General features: G+C 33.7%; 1 protein-coding gene across 1 annotated transcript in view; it reads left to right on the top strand.

The window, feature by feature from the left end:
• The window catches only part of Fas1 (fasciclin 1 Fas1 domain-containing), a 588690-nt gene that overhangs the window by 397896 nt on the left and 168583 nt on the right, over positions 1-22211 (top strand). The window contains exon 2 of the mRNA XM_017905693.1: positions 9893-10028. Coding sequence (XP_017761182.1) covers positions 9893-10028 — 136 coding nt within the window. The remainder of the gene's footprint in view (positions 1-9892; positions 10029-22211) is intronic.

The following is a 22211-nucleotide window of genomic DNA, read 5'->3' on the forward strand; positions in this document are numbered from 1 at the left end:
TATTTTAAAAAATATTTCTAAATCCGAATATATTTTTGTAAGTCTATTTAAATTGAAATATATTTTCAAAAATATTTCTAAACCTCGGTATGCTTTCAAAAGTATTTCTATATCCGATTATTTCGCAATCAGAATATTCGAGAAAAAATACTAGTTTCGTTTGTGACCTGCCTGGTCAAATTTCCAGGTAGCCCTTGTTGGTCGTGCACCCCGGCCCTTTCGAACTCAGATTACCTCGATTTCGCAAACAACCTGGTACCACAATTTCAGGTTCTAAGCTTTGCCTGGTCCCTGGGCTAGTTTACCAAAGGTTCAAGCGGATCGGGAAGAGATTTTGATGTAATTTATCTCGACAGATGAGATTTGTTGGACCCTGTATCTGGTAGCGCTAACGATCAATCGTTGAGCTCACTCAGTTTCCAGTGCCACGAATGATTGCCTTTTTCGTCATCCAATAAATCGTTAACGCCGGAAATACTAGTTTACGTCCAGTTCTCTTAATAGATTTACAGCAGCTAATTTTTTCACTCCCCTAAAGCTAAAAGTTGCCTGAAATAAATTGGAAAATGTTTAAATAAATTATAAAAAGAATGATTTCAAATATTCGAAAGGAATATTTCAAGAGAATTTTTATTTTTGAAACTAAACATTTTCAGTAATCACTAAACTGATTATTATGTAGGACATGGAAAAAGCATTTGTGTCCCAAAATCAGAAGATACGAAAAATAATAATCATATGGAATAAATATATTTAAATAGCGAAAATTTATTGAAACAATTTGTGAAAGTGATATATTCTCTATATTAATCAAAATTAGCACTGAATAAAAATCTGCTACTATTTTGAAAAATACTTGTGTTATCCTAAATTTGACATCAAATGGATATTTCCAAAAATATATTTTAATTCAATCCATCGAAAATCAATCAAAATCTATAACCTTAAATTAGTCATAATTATACAATAATAAAAATTGGCAATTTTTATTTCAAATAAGTTTATAATATAAATATAATATAATATAAATATTGGCATATTTAATGCTAATTTTACTGGCACTAACCTGTTCAACCTTCCTAATCGCAAACACACGCAAATGCTACCTGATTTTCTCATTCCGATATGGTTTCATGCTCTCGCGTGATTTTATTACTAAATGCTCAGTGATATAACCATAAAAATTATGGTTACGTTATTTTACGTTCTCTTACTCAGCTTAGCCGGTACTCGCATACTCGATGAATGAATTCATATTAATTGTTCGAAGTCACGACATATCTCCATTTCTCTAGGGCTCTGTGGAGGAACGAGTGAACGGTACACATAAGGTAAAGGGATGAATGGCGAGGAGGGGAGAGGGGGGCAAGACAGGGAAGGGTAAAACAGGGTTTCATCGTTATTTTTCACAAATTGGGCTCGCAACGCTTTGACCTGTAGCGAAAATTGAATCAGACCGTGTATTCTGTTATAAAACGAGGAGAAAAATATTCGGCGTGACCGCGTTATCCGATTATTTCTTGCTGAATATTTTTTAATTTACGATTTTTCGCGTATAAACTAATTTTTTCTTCTGAAGTCTAGATCAAATGTTCTCTCTGTCTGCACGCTCGATCGAACTCGAACTAAAATGCAAACATTACGTAAGACATAAAAGGCAATGCAATTTGTCTAGAAATTATCGAAGCGAAAAAAAAAATCGTGCTTTATTTGGTTTAAAAGAAGGGCTTCATTTTGCGTTTAAAAACGTATATACTAGAAAATGATAACACGTACTGTAATCCAGTGTTTCTTAAGACTGATTACTATATGCAAATTTTATATGTAAGAAAGTTTACCGGGGAAAATAATTTCCTGATTACGAAACCAGGCTACTGATTTCCTGCACAAATTCTTGTTAAAATAATTAGCATTTCGAATATTATTTTTATATCTCATACGAAAATATTCCAAAAATAGTAATTTTTTCTGCTATTTTTGTCGACAGCTTCCTATAGTATTAACATTTCTCTATAAAATCGAATTCGATGTTAATTATTAGGAGCAATTTATAATACTTGGATTATAATAATTTATAATAATTTTTTCGTCTCTTTGTCGAAATATGCAGCTTGGAAATTCCTCGAAGAACACCGAAAATCGTATAATATAGTATTAATTTATCGCACACCGCATATTTTCCGATAATTAATATAATCATTTGAATTATCTCGCATAATATAGATTAAATGAGTTCTTCGTTTACGTTGTTTGACGTAATTATTATGATAAATAGTTGACACGACTTGCTTGAGGAGTACGATCAGCTTTTGACGGAAAATTTGTTACTAATAATCGCGTAACTTTCTGCTCAAGCTCATGCATGGTAATTAGTACACGACGAGATAATTGGGAAGACGGATTCATACTGAGGTCTATTAGCTGTGCATCCAGGTCGTCGGAGCCGGCAGGAAATTTCTGATTAATTAGTGGAAACTGCACTAGGATGTGGTCGATCCACGTGGCTCGATATTCTATAATGATTGGTTTATCTTCGAATTATGCAATAATATCGAGTCATCGTATTCGTTTGCATCTGACGTAGGTAACGCAATTTTCTGCCCAATTAACTTTTCGTTCCTGCTACAATCCGCGATGCAACCTCGGATTATTTGGAAATTCGATGAAACTGGAAGAATAGAGAACGAAAATTTGGAAATTTTATCGAAGAGACGATACGTACATTTTACGTATGAAATTTTCATACCGTGGCACGTAATTTCTTTAAATTTATATTTATTAACTACCTACTAATAATATTTTTATTAATATTCGCGTTGATATTAATTATATGAAAAACAGCTTCACATTTCCAAATAATTGGAACGACGAGAAATCTGAAATCAGGAATTTCGATACGAAGGAAAGATGATAAGTTTTCATTTCATTTCATTCCGTTTTGGTGAAAAATAATATATTCGAATGATGCCACTGTGCATCCGTGAATATTTATTTATAAAATTGTTCGTTCTAACGTCCGGAATCGTTTATGAAACAACGAAGAATTAAACGTAAGTGTACATATGTACGAGTGTATCTCTCGAGAGGTTAACTTGTGAAAAAGCAGAGGGACATTAACGAATAACTAATGATTACGATGGAATTCATTTCGTTAAAAGCCACTGGGACAAAATTACACTTTCTGTAAATTGAGGTTATTCAGACAGTAGGGCGAAATTACAATTTTAAAATTTACAAGTAATAGATGAGAAGTTGTTTTTGAGGTTATCTGTGAACATAACCATAAACGACCTGCGATAACCTTAAAAAGATAATAATAATAATAAGGTATAACATAAAGAACACAAAATAATGGCATAAATGAAAAGTAATAAAATAATAACTGCAAATAATAAAATAAATAAAATATTAATACAAATAACGAAACAATAACATAAGTAAAAAATCAGAAACAGATTGAAAAATATAAATACGAATAAAATATACTAAAATTGGTTATAGTTGCAAATGAAATACGCTAAAATCTACGTATTTCTCAATATACTAATTCTCTCGAATACATATATAATATAATAGCCAGGAATACGTAAAAAAAATTTCTGTATTCAAAAATTAATGAAACATTTCACATTTGCACAACGTACTCCACTAGGCACAATGTCGATTGTCATTCTATTAAGAACATGATTGGATAATATAGATAATTAAATAATAATAATAAGGTATAAAATAAGAAACATAAAATAATGGCATAAATGAAAAGTAATAAAATAATACTGCAAATAATAAAATAAATAAAATATTAATACAAATAACGAAACAATAACATAAGTAAAAAATCAGAAACAGATTGAAAAATATAAATATGAATAAAGTATATTAAAATTGGTTATAGTTGCAAATGAAATAAACTAAAATCCACGAATTTCTCAACATACTTATTCTCTCGAAAACGTATATAATATAATAGCCAGGAATACGTACAAAAATTTTCTGTATTCAAAAATTAATGAAACATTTCACATTTGCACAACGTACTCCACTAGGCACAATGTCGATTGACATTATGTTAAGAACATAACATGTCGACTCATTAATCTCTAATTTTCCAAAAAGCTTGTTACAAATAACACGAGTTCCGTTCATTATGAAATTCGTTCATTAGTTACGAGACAATGCAAAAAGCGGGCTCTGCTGTCGTTGCACGTCATGTAATGTCGTAATTGATGTTTCAGAAAGGTTTTTTTAAGCCGTTCATTAACTGCTTGAAATAAATGTGTACGTTCAGGCGACGAACGACACGATGACGCCTGTAAACGTCGTTATGGCTGCCCTATTTCCGGACCCCTGGGACATGCTAATTAAACTGGCTAATAGACGGTCCGGCCTTGGCTGGCCATCAATCGATTTAACTACAAATTCAATTGAACCTTACTTATTGGACGGGAAAAATAATTACTTGCCCCAAAGACCCTCCTCGTTAGATTGATTCTGATTTTTACGTTGCTTGCTAGATTATGCCTCGGCAAAAATAATTCCCATATCTTTGCTCTCTTATTTAATATATTTTTCACGAGACACGGTGATGCAAATTTTCATAAAGATTCTTACGAATTTTTAAATCCTTCGATATCTCGATTTTCTCACGCAAAATTCGTTTCGTTTGTCAACGTTCGGATAAAATAGAAACACGGTATTGAAAGTCAGATCTATTTTTCCAAATTGCCATAGAAGGGTAGAAACCTTTGGAGTACCTTGATGCTGATTTTCACGAAGCGACGAAAACACGTGTAAACCGGAACGCATAGGTTCCCGACGAGTCGAAGATTCCGCGAGCATTGAATTTGTAGAAAAGACGGTCGCCAGTCTCAAAGCAAACTAAGTTGAATAAATCAAAGGCTATTCCGGCAGCAACAATTTGATATGGCGACATGAAAGCCAGACGTCTCCTGCTTTTTTATCCCAGCAAAAGGCAGCTTTAAAGGAGAGAAACGTCGAACGCGAATGGGATTCTGTGAGACGATGGAATTCCCTGAAGTATGAATCGTCTATAAAAATCCTTTAACCTTATGCAACGTCCCGAATCACGGGAGGGAAAACTAATTTTACTTAACCAGTTTACGTACTTGTTTGCGATATTCCTTTCGGGCACACTGTTTCGGTAAATTCGACGAAATAAGTTTGCTCTCTCAGCAAAAGTTTGGAAAATTTCAAAAACCAAACACACCTGATTTTAAATATTTTTGATATTTAAAATATCAAATTTTATTATATTTCATGTATTTATTTATTATATTTCAAGATTCTTTTTGTTCTTCATCATTTTTTAAATCTTTCTTTTTAACTGGAGGAATTAATTGTTTCAGTGGAAATTTTTAATAGTTAGTCTTTGACGAAAGATTTAATTTTATTTTTATTATGATTGATTTCAGCCCTTTGACAATTTATTTCATTAATTTGTTGAAGTATTTTATTAATGTCTATATAACCTGATCCTCCATATTGGATTTTTCCTGCCAAGAAACTTATATTCTGCACAAATTATCAATGGCTAACAATATCAATTTTTGCCAACAATATTACCCTCATTGACGGTTTATATTTCGACAATTAAAACTGATTATTATATTTTAGCATCCTGTAGTTTATAGAAATCCTTAGATAACGTTAAAAATATACAAATAAAATCGGACTATAAAATTTCTCGATCAACCTAATAAATAAAACTGATTAGCCTTTCCCGATGTATCAGACTCTACTAGCTTTTACCAGAAATTAAAATATTCATTGAAATTCCTCTTATCCTAGCATTAAAACCACCTTTATATTAAATTATTTTATACCCAATAACACAGTTAAAAAATTTCTAACTCCCTCTTTATTTCAACATACTCATTTTATCTGTAAACATGTCGAAAAATATATATATATACTAAATAGAAATGTCTCAAATTAATGCGTTAAACGTAAAAAGCGTTTAAAAAATATCTGCAAACACTACTCACTTATAGAGTTTCAAAGTTGTTATGCTCTCAGCATTAGGGTTAGCTAAAGTACACCGCAGGTGTTTGTCAAACTTTGTATCAATGGCTGTAAAGAAAGAAAGCGATAAAATATGAAAAGTTTCGTCAAATTGCAAAGTTTATATGCCTCTATCATAACTCACGCATAGGCACAGGTATCTACAATAAAAAATATAGATCCTCTATAAAAATGAAGCATAACTTTCATACAGGAAACTACAAACTTCGTTAGAAAATTATCAGAAATTAAATAAAAATCACTGTGATCCATCCCCATCGACATCCTCGTGTCACAGACATTATCCAAATTACTCACACGTTCCGAATAAAAATAAAAACGACACGTGGTCCGGAAAATTACGTTATTATCCTTAGAAGAGGACACCTGCTCGTCGGTTTTTCTGCCTTGTAGTTCGTCGTGTTTTTCCATTCGGCGTTAGGGAGGAACGCGAGCCGGCTAATATTTCCCGCGATTTGACTTGGCGCAGGGTTAATTGCGCATTGATAACTAACGAGCTTCCTTTGTGCAAATTTTCGGGGAGACCAAAGACCCTGGGAAATTTCATTCGACGCGCCGGATTAAGCGCTTTCGCCTGGCTGTGGAACGCGGATCGCTAATTCGCCATGCACAATCGTACGTTTAATCCGGCGTGACTTGAGTTGCTTCTTCCATGTACCAGTTGTTGAGCTACGATACATTCGCTTATGGCAGGAAATCGATGAACGTTTCTTTTATTCCCCTTCGCCTCGTTTTATGGTAATCACTGAGAGAGGCTCTGTGGAATTGATCGCGATTGAGGAGGTGGAATTATGGAGTCGTCTTTAAATTTACTATAATTATCTTATAATAAATCATCGATCGTGATTGATTAGATAGGTTAGGTATGGATTTTAGAAGAAGTAAAAGAATATAGGAAGAGACAGGTATTGGGAAATTGATTATAAAGCCCTGTAAGTGATGAAATAAACTTATAAATTTAACTCAAACGTAATTCAAACTGAAGGAGAATTATTCTATGTGAAAAAATATTTTTATTATTTTTTAAGATTTTTAAGTAAACTATTCTGATATGTTTTGAAGTAAACTATCTTCTATATCTCGATTCTGATTTGGTTTGAGAATTATTTTTCATGAAACGCTTTACGTCTGTTCTATAATTTTATTTTTCCTGTCAAGAATACTTAATATTTGTCGAACTTATCGATCTAATTACCAATATGGGTATGTATAGCAACCGCAAACTATCGAAAATTTAAACTCAATTTGTTAAGAAACGAAACGTCGTAGAGGGAAACGTTATTCTACGTATTTGGTTTATTTCTTTTTGTGTAAAACCAGCCCCTTACAGGTTGCATGATAAATTACAGGGCACCCTGTGCATGTATGCTATGAGAAAAGTTTCGAAGGCAAGTAACGAAAGTGATAATGTTGAATGGAGAATTTTTAATTAAAAGTTTTTAAAACGTTGTTTAGGTCATGGTAGGTCTAGTGTTAATTAGGGTGAAGTTGACCAGGTGACGGTACTGGGCCTTGAGACTTTTCTGTTAGGTTAATCAGATCGTGAATTTACTGCACCACGTGTCGAAAATTTTTCTCGCCTAATATGATATTCTTGAAGAAAAACTTGAGAAAAATTATTTATTAATTTTCATCAATTCTATCTTTATAGAATTTCCAAGATTTTATAGCCTCCTCTTTTTATAGGTTAGCTATAATTTTTATTGGCATTATGAGTTTATAATTGTAAAATAACCACGATATATAAATTCTTTAATTCTTTTAATTAAATTCTTTAATATATAAACAAATTCTTTAAATTCTTTTATTACTCAAGGAAGGTATATCTTGTGGTAATGGTTACATAGATTTTTAAATATATGTGTTGGAATGAGTGGAACTAGTATGCATGGAATGAAAATATCTAATGAATTCAGGTTATTATGATAAATGAGTATGCGTGTAATAATCGAGGTGTTGTGTGAATTGTATATGTAATGTAATGTATGAAAGAAGAAAGAAAAAATGAGAGTGATTTGGCATATGTCAGTTGCAACTGAGTTTTAATAGTGAGAAGACGTGTGAGCATGTGATTGTGATAAATTATATTTCAACCTAATGTTTGTATTTAATAATCTTTGTAATTAAATAAATAATTGTTCTTATTATTATTAAATTTCATTCACCACTAACATACCTATCTTTGAGTCTATCTCTAGAACGACTGACCGACTCTTGAAGGGGTGTCCAGAGGGTACGTGACAAGGTTCACCTAAACCCCCAAATCTTATCTAATGTTTATATAAACATTCGTTCTCTGAATCTAGGTCTCATAAACTATTTATTCACACATATAACGAAACTTATCTCTTCAGCAGCTTTTTATAAGTTCATCCACGTGTCTTCGACGCAGCATTATGCCAAAATTCATATTCAATGTATATATTTCATTTGTTAAATATTTATGACGCAAAAATTCGAATATTTTTACGATTGATCGAATATATTCGTTTGAAATAACTGTCGCATAAATCTCGCACAATTCTCTACGATAATGTACATACATACATTCCTAACTACGACTATGTAATACGTGTATGTTTGTAGACTCACGTTATCTCTTTTCCCACTTCTCCATTTCTTCGACTCTATGCAGCCATTTCTGAAAGACATTCAGACAAGTCCACCCGAAACTTCGGGTGCCCCCATGCATCTGTAAGCGTCACCGCCCCATTACTTATTGCTTCCTTCCGGAGTCCATCCCCAAACTTCGCAATAGTGCCACCAGGACACTGCGTCGCTGCGGTGTACTGACCCTATAACCATACTTGCGATGCAGAACGTAGTTTCGGTTTTTGTACGACTATCGTAAACGAGAACATACTTTGTCCTATTGAAATCTATCGTGCAATATTTTTTGATAATTCCCTTTCCTGTGAATAGCAAAAATAAAACTGTGACCTCAAAAACCCTATATTTTTTCGTTTCTTCTTATTCTTTATCATATGAGCCGTTCACTGCACAGATCAATTAACACCACTTTTGAAATATCTTGAATTTAAGTGTCAAAGCACTTGGTATCGTAATAACTACATTAATTCATTCGCACTTCTTCATTTTTGTCTTATAATAAAATTTTTCTTTTTAAAATAAAATTATCGGTTTAAAAATGTTATCGAAATGTACATATTTTATTAATAATTAAAAACTGGGAAATTTTTATTTAATATATCGTATTGATTAAATTAACTTCATATATACGAATATTCTTGATATTCCTTATTCAATTCTTTTCTTCGACATCCTAAACATGCTCGCTTTTCCATTGATAATTTTTGAGTCACGTTAACCCTGTCATATGAGCTGTTCACTGCATAAATTGATTAACTCCACTTTCTGAAAAATCTTGAATTTAAATGTCAAAGCACTTGGTATAGTCATAACTTTTTATATTTAAGATTTTTCAAAAAGTGGAGTTAATTGATATATGCAGTGAACGGCTCATATATGAATCGAACAGTTACACGTCTCAGATATGTGTATGTACGTTGATTAATAAATTTTCATATTGATCTACTTCACAAATTTGAAACAAAAATTATACTTATTATATAATATATTACTAATATAATACATATTATAATAATACAATACATAATATATTAATCCCAATATTTTATGTGAGAATTTCTTTTATATATATACACACATATGAATGTATGATTTATGTTTCTTGAATCAGTATAAATTCGGATGATGGAAAGAAGAGAAAATATTTTTTTGTACAATAATTATGGTAAGATTTTGTGAAATAAAAAATATAAAATAAAATAATAAAACTATAATGAACATATTCATTTTCCTGTTGCAGTTCTACCAGTTATTGGAAGCAAGTCAGGTGGCCAACACCACGCTCACGTATCGTCACGTGACGGTGTTCGCACCCACAAATCGAGCCTTCCAAAAGTACAACGGAACTACGAAAAACTTGGTTCTCTACCACATGTGTAAGTACTTTGCGTGTTCTTATCACGTTCATCCTAAGCTTTTTAAAAGTACTCAGGGAACATTTTCTTTGTTCTTATAGAAAAGAGTAAAATAACAGTGTAGCACGTTAGCATCCCTTCAGGAAGCATTCGAATTAAAAAGTCGAAATTTACAAAATTTCTTTTCGTTCCTACACTTAAAAATTTAGAAACTCAATAAAGCGAAATACTCTCATTTCTCTTGCTTTTTCTGAATACAAATCTTCGCGTACCTATGTACTAAAATTCAAGTTACATTCTACTCTCTAAAATAACAGTGCAGCACGTTAGCATCCCTTCAGGAAGCATTCGAATTAAAAAGTAAAAATTTCCAAAATTTCTTTTCGTTCTTACACTTAAAAATTTGGAAACATAATGAAATGAAATATTCTCACTTTTCTTTCTTTTTCTAAATACAAATCTTCGCGTACCTATGTACTAAAATTCAAGTTACATTCTACGCTTTTCCACCGAAATTTCTCAAGCGATGGGAATATTTGATTTCTGCAATTAATTTTTAGAGATCGATTTTCTGAAAGCAATTCGAGATTCTTCAAAGTTCATAAAGTTCAAAAGCATTTCGCCACACTAGCAAGTGGGCTTTCGAACACGTTCGTTGTGTTTGTTTTACACTTCCTTTCCACCCTTGCGAGTGCGCTCACTTTTATTAGAACAGAAGTTGCCGAGTAATATTAGCCTTTGCAAAACTCCATTTAAGCGACCTTTAATGCTTCACGCGGTAAAATCCTGATTCGTGTTACGTATTTCCTACCTAAATGCAAACGTGGAGTTACATCTTTTTATTAAAAAATAATCCTTCCGTACTTCGGAATTTATCATGTTGGAATAAAACCAAGATATACAGATATTTCACGCTTACATACAGTGGAATATTGATTTATTTCTAACGAAGTAAAAACTAAATGTAAGTACTTCAATTTCGTGACGATATCAGAGAACCAATAATTGGGTATGAATTGGACCAAGTTGAAAATTGAAAAGAAATTAAATATCCTTCGCTATCAAGCACCGTGAATAGAAATGACATGCAAATGATCGAAACGAATAAATCAGTCGCCACAATTCTACCAATTCAAATTCCAAATTCCCAAATTCCCAAATTCCCAAATTCCATTTGTATCCGTAATTTCTGCCTGCTTTAATAGGGACGTATTATATTTCAATTTTACACGATAAATACAAAAATCTGCAAAAAATCTCCAACAATGATTTATATAAAAATTTCATCCAAAAATTATTATATTAATTAAATTACAAATCGATACTAATTATATTTCAAATTTACACAATAAAGGCGTTAAAAAATCAGCGACACCTTCCTAATGTAATTAATTCAGAAATCGAATTTTCTCGTGACAAGTGATCCACAGGCGTCAAAACTTACGTCGCGATTAATCCTGGAGCATTAAATCCATTCCCCTTAAATCCTTTACAGTCGGACATCGCACTAATCAGAGCATTAATCCCACAAATTACGAATTTCGGAACGCTGCACTTTGATCTCCGAGAAGATATACCACGTGTACATATACACATGCGGGCGTATATACCCGGATCAGTCGTTCATCGGTATATCTGCATATAAAACGACGATGGACTTGGCCGCAAAGGGCGAGATCCGATTGAAAATACATCAAATATGCACAGGAGCTGCAGCACGTGTAACCGTAATTCAAGGTCCTTCGCGCGAGGACACCGAGTGTTCCGTTGCATTTGCCATCCTACAATGCACCCCATATGCACGTTCGGACCCATGGTCACCAGACTCAGTCCATCTTCGAAAATGTGGCAACATACGCGCGTCAGAATGGTAGAGTGATGTACCTTCGCAATCTAGTACCTTGTATTGCTCGCATTGCTCAAGCAGTGGTTAGTCTTACCACTGGAATTATCGACACCTGACTGAAATGCAACCCTAAGTGCTTTCTATTAATTCTCGTAGATGTAGATGCATGCTTTTAGTAAATTCGAAAATGGGAAGTTTAGAAGTAGTTGTTTTGACTGGTTTGAGAATTTTTAATAATTCGAAGCTAAATTTTAGCAATATAACGATTAATTTGCATTCTGAGAAATTGTTTATTCGTGCACAGTATTGCAATGAGAAGTTTCTGGAAATCGAAAGCTCTCTTTCGGGAAAAAGGAATTATAAATTTCCCCAATTTTGATTTATAAAAATTAAAATTGGAATTATGAAGTATTTCCTTATTTTTATGAAAACTGAGCTTCTTCCTGGTAGTGTGTACTCTTGTAGAACGTGGATAATTGTGTTTGAGGGTTTATTCTGATCCAAATTTGAATTTTGTTGTTTAATATTTAAATATATAGGATTTACATTTTGTTCAATGACTTGCATTATATTTTTTATAAATTAATTACTATTTTATTATAACTTTTCTTATTCCATATGTATACATGTATAGTAACTTTTACATTTCTTTATTTTTATGAAAACTGAGCTTCTTCCTGATAATGTATACTCTTGTAGAACGTAGATAATAATGTTTGAGGGTATATTCTGACCCAAATTTGAATTTTATTATTTAATATTTAAATGTTGTTCAAGGATTTGCATTACATTGTTTGTAAATTAATTATTATTTTATTATTTCTAATTTTTCTTATTCCATGTGTATACATGTATAGTAACTTTTACATTTCTTTATTTTTTTGAAAACTGAGCTTCTTCCTGATAGTGTATACTCTCGTAGAACGTAGATAATAGTATTTAAGGGAATATTCTGATCCAAATTTGAATTTTACTATTTAATATTTAAATATATAGGATTTATATTTTGTTCAATGACTTGCATTATATTCTTTGTAAATTAATTATTATTTTATTGCTACTAACTTTTCTTATTCCATGTGTATACACGTATAGTAACTTAATCGAAAAACGTAATCCTATTGAAGCTGACATTAAGGATAGTTTAAATTTAATGTAAATACAGTTTAAACAGTCACGAGTAATTTTTGAAAATTCGAATAGTGAGTGGAATGCACTTCTATAACTATAAATTTCTCACTTGACGATACTAAACACGACTATAAGTCGATTCACTAAGTCAGAGTTCAATTTTATCCGATATTGGAAACATTTCCGTGCTTCCTTTATCCGTTTCGAGCAAACTCGAAACATTGTCAATCGTATTGCGAGTGTGTCGATGCTATTAATCCCGCGGGAGGTCTCCATTCGTTCCCCAAAGCCGTTCTTCCTTAGTTAATGCAGCGTTACCTCTGCAATCTCGCGCCGGTGCACCGACGACGCATTATAGCGATTTACAGCAGTCGACCAATCTCTCATAGGAGCCCCACTGCGTCAGAATGCATGGCGCTACCACGTTGCTCTGTCAATTATTGCGAACGGGTCGCTTGAATACCCCGTTGACAGCTCGCACGATCGACTGCTGACAATTACGCGATTGTTTAATTATTTCGTGATCGAGGGTTCGAAACGTCCGAATCTTTGGCTAGATTAGTCACTGACACATGGTTTTGGAAATGCACCTATACGGGTACTTAGTGTCATATCGCGAAATCTGACAGTACTGATAATATTGGCATAATAATTGATGTTAAAAAATTTTCGACCACTTTTGAAGACATAAGCAGATGTGATGGACCTGTTGAGTGAGAGGATGTAGGGCACTTTATCATTAAATTTAAATTAATTTGTAAATTATGGTAACTTTTTTGAAAGAACATAGTCTATCACGACTACCAGGTGCATTTAATCCTTCTCCCAATGCAGAATTTTAACATTATGCCGTTCGCACGTCTAATCGAAATTCTTTTGCTTGACATGATACCAACGTGGTGTCACCAGCATTTGCCCGATAGTTTTCGCATGACACCAACGTGGTGCCACCGAACAGCATAGTGTTAATCTATCAGAGAGTAAATTACCTGGCTAATTCCAAGGATCCAAGAAATTGTAATTCCTTTTGGAAGAATATGGTCTATAGGCCTGCAAAGCATAAATAGCCTAATTCTTTTTTATATTGGAAACATTATAGATTCGTGACATCGACAGTTGAATTTTCCAAATCAGTCTGAACACTGCGAGAAATTGCAGTCTTTTTGAAGTCCCTTTGAAGAAATGTGATCTAAAAATTTGCAGGGTATAGGTAGCCTATGTGCTTCTTACACTAGACTCATGGTATCCAAGTACACTTCACTTTCCTTCCAATTCAGTAATAGTTCATCTGCTTGACTAGTCAACTTAATCAATAAACACACTTTTCTGCATTCGCATAAACAGGTCTCTGGTCATGAAAAATAATTATATAGATAATTAAATACATCACCTTACAAAGACTCTGTATATTAGCTCGTTTATCGCAATAAAATTGCTTTCATTGACTCAAATCTTGGTCCTGTCTCATCGCATGAGTTCAACGTAGTGTCAAAAAACCTCAGATCCTAGGAATAGAAAGAGTTAAGGCCACATTTTCGGTATATTAACCGAAAATAAAAGGCGAATTAATTTACTTGTCACCCTCTGGTAGTTGCCAACTAGGAGATACGTCGCACTGATTGTAAGATATACAGGAAAGCCTGAAGTAAATACCCATAAGAACTTTGGGCCAACTGTGATAATATCTGATAAAGTAGAATGTTACAGATTTAATGGGTAGAACACGGTGTTTAATTTGATTTGTGCGCCGACTAACTCGATGAAAGAGAATTAGTGACAACGACTATAGTTGTGTAACATTGACCACTAGCTGTGTTCTAGAGACACTTGGAGTCATTTGACTCTACTTTGCACTACTCGACAACTTTTAATTTATTAATAAAGATGAAAGAGCGAACAAACCTGCTATACAAGCAAATTCCTCCTTTCCAAAATGAATTTTGACTTTAAAAATTTTCTCATTTTCCATAACTAAAATTTTCATTGTTATTACTAGCAAAATGAATCAAAGAATTTTCATCGTGTACAGAGTTAATGTTCTCAAGCTAATTGACACCTTCTTCTGTTATTCGCTTAAAGCATTTTTCTGAATCATTATAGTTGAATCGCAAAATTTACAAATTTCGCACGGAAATTAAAAATGCTTCAGCACCAAGTCACGAATCTAACTTTTTGGATAACTTCGACGATATCGCGTTAATTTGAAAATTTGCATCCTTCGGTCCAAGTTCAATTAAGACGAATTGATCGATTTACGCCTATGATCCCGGATAGTCGTTCGTAGACCGCGTTGTCTGTGTCAACAGAAGGAACATTCCCTAGCAGAAACAGACGAAGAAACAGGGACAGGGATGAAACGATTTCCCCTTAGACGATTGGGTAACACGGGCATGGGAGAATTTAATCGCGTGCGGTCTCGATCCCATTCAAGCTTCGAATACGATTGCTATAGTAGTCAACCACCGTGAAGGATAGCATGGAACTCTGATTGTCAAGCATCGATCAGATCAAGATTGAGAAGTCGCTGGAGACGAGCTGTAGACTTTGACATTATGCACTTGTTGTACTTACGTAATACTAATAATAATAATAATACTATTATTATTATTATTATATATTAATAATAATTTACTCGTCAAATATTTTTTTATAAGAATAAATTATGCTATATCACATTATCACATTAGGGCTAAGATTCGCTAGATTTTTGTGAATTGGTGATATATATATGAAAATTTGATAATTGTAGGATTTTCTAGATTAAACTATAAAAATTAAAATTTTTAAAATTATAAATTAAAATACAAATTGAAATAAATGTAAAATATATACGTACTCGCGTAAATTTGTTCACAAAGCGCGAAATCCTTTGTCGAGATGTCTGTGACTATGTCGAATGATTGAGAAGGAAAGCATGTATATGAAAAGAGATAGATTTGGCTTTAAGTAAGGATACAAAGGCGCGAGGCAGGCAGAATTGAGAGTTGAGAATTGAGAAGAATTGAGAAGAAGTCAAAAGTAGACAGATTTGAGTTAAGACCTGTGAGAATCTTAGTGTAATATTTAAGTTAAATAAAACCTGCTTTGTTAGAAAAAGAGAGTTATTGTTTGTTAGACGCGCAGATCTCTGTCTGCATAGGATTAATTTAGCCAAAAATCCTACAGTATCATCCTATGTGAAGAATAATTTTCTCGAAATCGAAATTAAGAGTTAAAACTCAACGTCGTAATTGATTTAAGGAATCTTGCAATTTCCTCGATATTCTTCATACACGAGTGGTCCCTTTGCGAGCAATTTTCTCTGCGGAAGGAGAAGAAAGAGGTGGAAAAAGAAAGCACACCCGGCATGTAGATATAATAAATCCTCCATTTTATAGTCATATCCGCTTTTGCACGACGATTTCCCATATTCATTCGCCCCTTCGTGACCCGAGGCATTTTCACGATTGCCACGAAGAAAGTACGCGCGCGAGGAAACAAGGAATTAAGAAGGGCGTTGCCGTTTTATGAAGAAACTTCCTTTGCGCGTTTAAGATGCCTCGAGCGACAAGGGAGGGGGATGGAAGGTGTCCGGGTTTCTGGAGTTACCCTTTGAACGACAAAAATTTCATTCCCAGTTCAATTTCGCTTGCTAGATGAAGAATCTCGTTCTGACAATTTACAACGATTTCATTTCAATTGTTATTCTCTTAATACGTCAAATTTCCGACACCAAGCTTGCTTCCTGCGTTTAATATTATTTATTATTATTTGCTAATAATATTACTAAAGATTTTGCTAGAATAGAATTTTTTAATTTTAAAGTTTCAAAAATTTGTTAATTTTAAAGTTTCAACAATTTTTTGATTTTATTATTTTCGTAATCTATGCTGTCTGCATTTAATAATAAGTGTGAGGAATGAATATACGGATTTATTTTTGCACGTAGAATTGCAACTGGAAATTATAAAGGATAGCTATCACGAGACAAAGTTATTATACAAACACTAAAATTATGTTGAATAATTTCATCCGAAAATTTATTATTCTCCTACGAATTTTACTTGGTTCGATGAAATATTGATTTCGTTATTTCCATTGTTGGATCGTAATTTTTCACTTAATCGGTTTAGGTTTAATGGACGTCCGAGATTATAAATTGCATCGATTTTATTCCAAGCTTTGTCGATTCTATTGTACTTGTCCGAAGAAGCGCAGAGATTATACAGGGTATTAAAAAAAAGGGTTCAAGACTTTAAGGATTTATAGTACTCTCTGGAAGAAGCGAAGAATGTCTAATTAGAAGAAGGTCTTAAAGCCAATCCATTCGCTGAAAGACCGACTTTTATTATCTAGAAATATTCTACCAGTACGGTTTGGATCGTATTAAAATTATTAAATATAAATATTCAACAAATATTTCAACAAATAAAAAGGAGAAGTCACAAGCGATCTAATACTATGTCGAATCGAATAAGTAGCGCAGCCACGCCTCTGGTCAGACAGTGGAATAAAACGCCGACGAGTCACGCAAGTAGAACAGATCAACGCTTTACGAGTCTAGTGGAACAGTTTAATATGCAAACTCTTACTCCTCAAAAATACTTCCATATTTTTAATATTCCTAATTCAAAATTACACAATATTCCCACAAACTGTATAAAAAAAATTATTTTATCTCAAGTAACTATTAACGATTTCATTAAATTTGTTCATCACGATTAATTAAACTTAATAACTTTAGTTAAGTGTACAATTGTTCAATTCCGTCCAATTATCGTTCATTAAAAACCATTAATTATCGATACAAAATTTTTTTTAAAATAATATAGTTACTACAACTAGAAAAATAATTAAAAAAATATTAAAAGTGAAGGATGGATGATTTCGACACTCTTATAAGATAAATTAATTTATAACACACACAGAATCCCCAATAATACAATAATCGTACATAAATTTAAAATACTTACAGACTAACCAAAAATGAGAATTGATCAGCCACGGTAATGATCACATTCTGATCATAAATTTCAAAATTTGTGTCTATTTTAATGAAATAAAAATTCCAATAATTTATGCAGAAATTGTGTAGGAATTCCGTGACATGGAGATTGGAATACCCATGGTCAGTCGCGGAGAATGTACAAGAGGAATAGATAGCGACCTTCATTAGGTCTCCTTCGCGTTTAATCCACGATGAATGCCGTCGTCGAGGGGTGAAACAAGGAGTGTGTTCGCCGCGTGAAGAAGGGTACCTCTGAGTATTTGTAACCTTCGTCGCCGGCAGCCAAGTCGAGCCACTGACGGATAATCGTCATTCACAAGGCGGATTTCTTTTTAGGCTCCCTTCTGACTGCCTCCGCGCTTAGACACCAGCCAACCCTTCGACGCAGCGAATACTTGGAATACTCGAGGGTTCTCCTCGCGGGGGGTAACGAGAAACGCGGCTCGATTAAGACGTGAAAAAACTTCCTTGCTCCGAAAAGAATCTGCGAATGACAGACGGATCTCTTTTGCTACGAGAATGATCAAAGTTTGAACCTGTCCATATAATAAATAACACTCGGAATTGGACTGCTGTTCCAATTTATATTTGATTTTTATGGTATTCCACGATTTTATTATAAACTGAATGCAACATAATATTCCATAGGAAAATGATTTTAAATTACTAGATAAATTTCTACTCTTTCTCAGTGTTCTTACATCTATTCCTTCCACTTTTGCAATTTTCTAGCACTATTAATTTTGCACCCCATTCGAATAAAATTAATTATTTAATTCGAATAATAGGTCATAACAAATTTTATTAACAACATACACCCTTAGCGAATTTCATAATCACATAATTTTTTCCAAAATACTTAGTAGCAATTATAAAGAAGAGATTTAATTATTGAGAACCCAATGTTCTCAAATTCGTAAATTATTTCGTCCACACAGTCTACGGTTTTGAATGACGAATCGTCTAAATTAGCCCTTTAAAATTCCACAAGTTGCACCAAAGATTACCACGATAGCAGCTGAAAGCCATGTCATAAATAATCCGCGAAGACAGGTCGGAATACCAGAATACCACTTGTTATCGATGAAAGATTACCCAGCCCTCTTCAGTGACTCACCCGGTACGGTAAAATACACGTAAGCAAAGAGCGAACGGGAGCCGCGTTCTTTCTATGCAGTCACGAAAGGAAGGGAAGGAACAGTTGTTCGGTCTAACATATCCGTTGGAAAAAGTTTCACGACAAGTTAATAGAAGACCGCAGGCGGCTGGCGGTATTAAAGAAATGGCACGCTTGGCCAGAATAGAGCGGGACTGATCGTAATATTACTGACGGCCAGCCGTTTCTAACTTTACCAAGCGGGCATAGGGTAAGGGTAAGTTCCTCGAAACTTACCCTTGCAGCGAAATAATACCTTCCGTTGAATAAATAAAGATACCCGGGAATATTTGTAAGAGATATTCCAACTGGTGAAACTGGAGAACGCCCTATCTACCAAATGTCCCTAGCCAACGCAGTGAGCGTGTCTCTGGTGATACCAAACGCTTCGCGTGTCGGTAAATTTGCTCATAGAAAGTCGAAAAGTCGGGGGAACTGGCGAGAAGGTTGAAAATCAGGTTGGAAATAAGAGAAACGAAAAGATAGAGAGACGAAGCTGGTTAGAAGAGAGATAGACCGGCAGGCGGCGAAGGAGAACGCGAAGTTCGGCCTTAAGGGGTAACTTAGCTGTTCGGCTGTTCGGCGTGAAACTTAAGAACAGTATATAGGCGAGGTTAGACGAGACCTGAGGACTTTGGAGGACCAAGGAAGAGAAGCTGGTTACATGGTGCTCGACGTAGCGGAGAACAAGCCGGTTAGGTCTGCGACACATCTTGCGGCTCCTAGCCACAGGCCAGGCTCTCTTGCCTCTGTTTGTCTTGTTACTGACTGGAGAATTTCAAACTCGTTCGACCGGGCGAAATCACATTGTAATCAGAACCATTGTGCTGGAAAATCTTCTACTCACAGCACAGTTAATTAACCAGAGTCAGTGGTGCGACACGCAACCTACTCCATATTAGAGAATACAGGCACTCTGATGATCACGCGTGCGTATTCGTGCGTTGTTTATGCTCCCGGCAATTGTTTGATTAACGAAAGATACAATTTCGATAGTCGTCGATCAATATGCCATATGTTTCCACGATAAGCTAGTTGATAGTCTACCGTCATGGTAACTAACCTGTTGACTTTCTATGTACCTTGAACTATTGGTTATTTTTAGCTATACACCTTTCGTACTCGAAAAATAGTTTAATTTTTGTTCCATCGATAGGTATAAAATTATTTAAAAATTGTTTGCTTTCTTCTTGAGTTACTTTTTGATCTAATATCATAAAAAAGTAATAACCAAATAGTAAGTGTATTCTCTGATACGATACATGGTAAATATGAAGGTGTTGGAAAGATGAGTTTAGCTGTAGACAAAAATCAATCTAGGATGTAAGATACAAATAAATAGTTTATAAGGTATAAGTTCCTGGAAAAAATGTTTATATAAACATTTAATGGGAGTTGGGGGTTTGGACGTACCCTTTTGACACTCTCTCAGGAGTAGGATACAGCTGCAGATGGGTCTTGGGGGGTTGATCAGTCTGTCAAGAGAAGCACTAAAAGAAACATATACCTTTCTTGAAAAATAAAAGACTTTAACATATATCGTAATTATTTTACTATTAAAACCCATAATTCTAAAAGAAATTCTTGGTAGCATTCATTAATGACTTTGTAACTATTTTCCCACAATTATTTGAATTAAATATTCACTTATGGAAGGTGGTGTATATTATGTACGTTTCTTTTTCTTGTTCCTTCTCGACTTATTTTTATATCTAGTACTATTACATTATGCCAATAATAACCAAATAGTATAATATATTTTCTAATACTATACATGGCAAAAATATAAAAGATATTTAGTATCATTTATTAGTGACTTTGTAACTATTTTCCCACAATTATTTGAATTAAATATTCACGTAATCAAATGTTCACTTATGGAAGGTGGTGTATATTATGTATGTTTCTTTTTCTCGTTCAAGTATCGTGTATTATTTCACCATTGTCTATCGAATTGCCTTCCTGAATTTCTCCAGAGACTGGCCAAGCTGGTTCACGTAAATAATTGAAGCCAGGGCCACATAGTTCTACGAAATAATGTGGTTGAATCAACATTATTCGGCCGGAGGCAATTTTTCAAAGGAACTTACCGTAAGAACGATTCGATAAAAGCGAATAGCAAGCCCGGGTACCACTTATTGACAAGTAATTCCGTGAACCCCGCGCTGGCCAAGGGTAGAGCGGTAAACAAAGAAGTTGAAGGAAAGTTTAGCGCGGAAAAGAAACGAAGCTCCGCGATGAAGTTTGCGATCTCTACTTTTGATTAAATAACAAACCCCGCTGCCCGGAAAACCGAGTAGTATTAAGCGATACCGTTTGTATTGAGCAGAACCTTCGAAGGGACTTACGAAAGTTGCAACTTCGATGAATTCCTAGTCCTGTATCACTTTGATACTGCTGATTGTTGTACAAATAATTTGCAACGAAATTAGTGGAACTAGAGGGAAAGTAATTCAAAATTTTACTTCCTTGATCTACTTATGGTGTGGTCATTTTGATTTCAATTTCATTTCCTTGATTTTAATTTCATTTTTTGTTTTAGCTGTATACGTGTGACTAAATTCTTACGTTATTAAAATTCTAGACCTAATTTTTATTTTATTAAACTTCTCTGTATAATATAAGAATATTTTATATATTTTTTTAAAGGCACCGGTAGTTGATTGGCACGAAATTTGAGGCAACTGGTAATTTGAGGCGAGAAAAAGGGCGTAGTCTAAACTAGAAAATTTTATTTTCGCGTATTTTATTTATTTTATTATATTTATTTTTTTCTACATTTTTAGAAGACAGAATTTTCCAATTTAAAAAATTATTACAAAATAATTCCGGTTGGAGGAGCTCGAGAAGAATATTTTTTATTTTTTTTCAAAGGCACGGGTAGTTGATTGACACGAAATTTGAGACAATTGGTAATTTGAGGCGAGTAAAAGGGGATAGTCTAAATTAAAAAATTTTATTTTCGCGTATTCTATTTATTTTATTATATTTACTATTTTAAGAATTTTAGTGGAGTATTTTCCTATTTAAGAAATTATTACAAAATAATCCCGGTTGGAGGAGCTCGGTAAAATTGATTTAATG

The sequence above is a fragment of the Eufriesea mexicana genome, unplaced genomic scaffold (genome assembly GCF_001483705.2).
Source record: "Eufriesea mexicana isolate 0111107269 unplaced genomic scaffold, ASM148370v2 scaffold4304, whole genome shotgun sequence".
Lineage (NCBI taxonomy): Eukaryota > Metazoa > Arthropoda > Insecta > Hymenoptera > Apidae > Eufriesea > Eufriesea mexicana.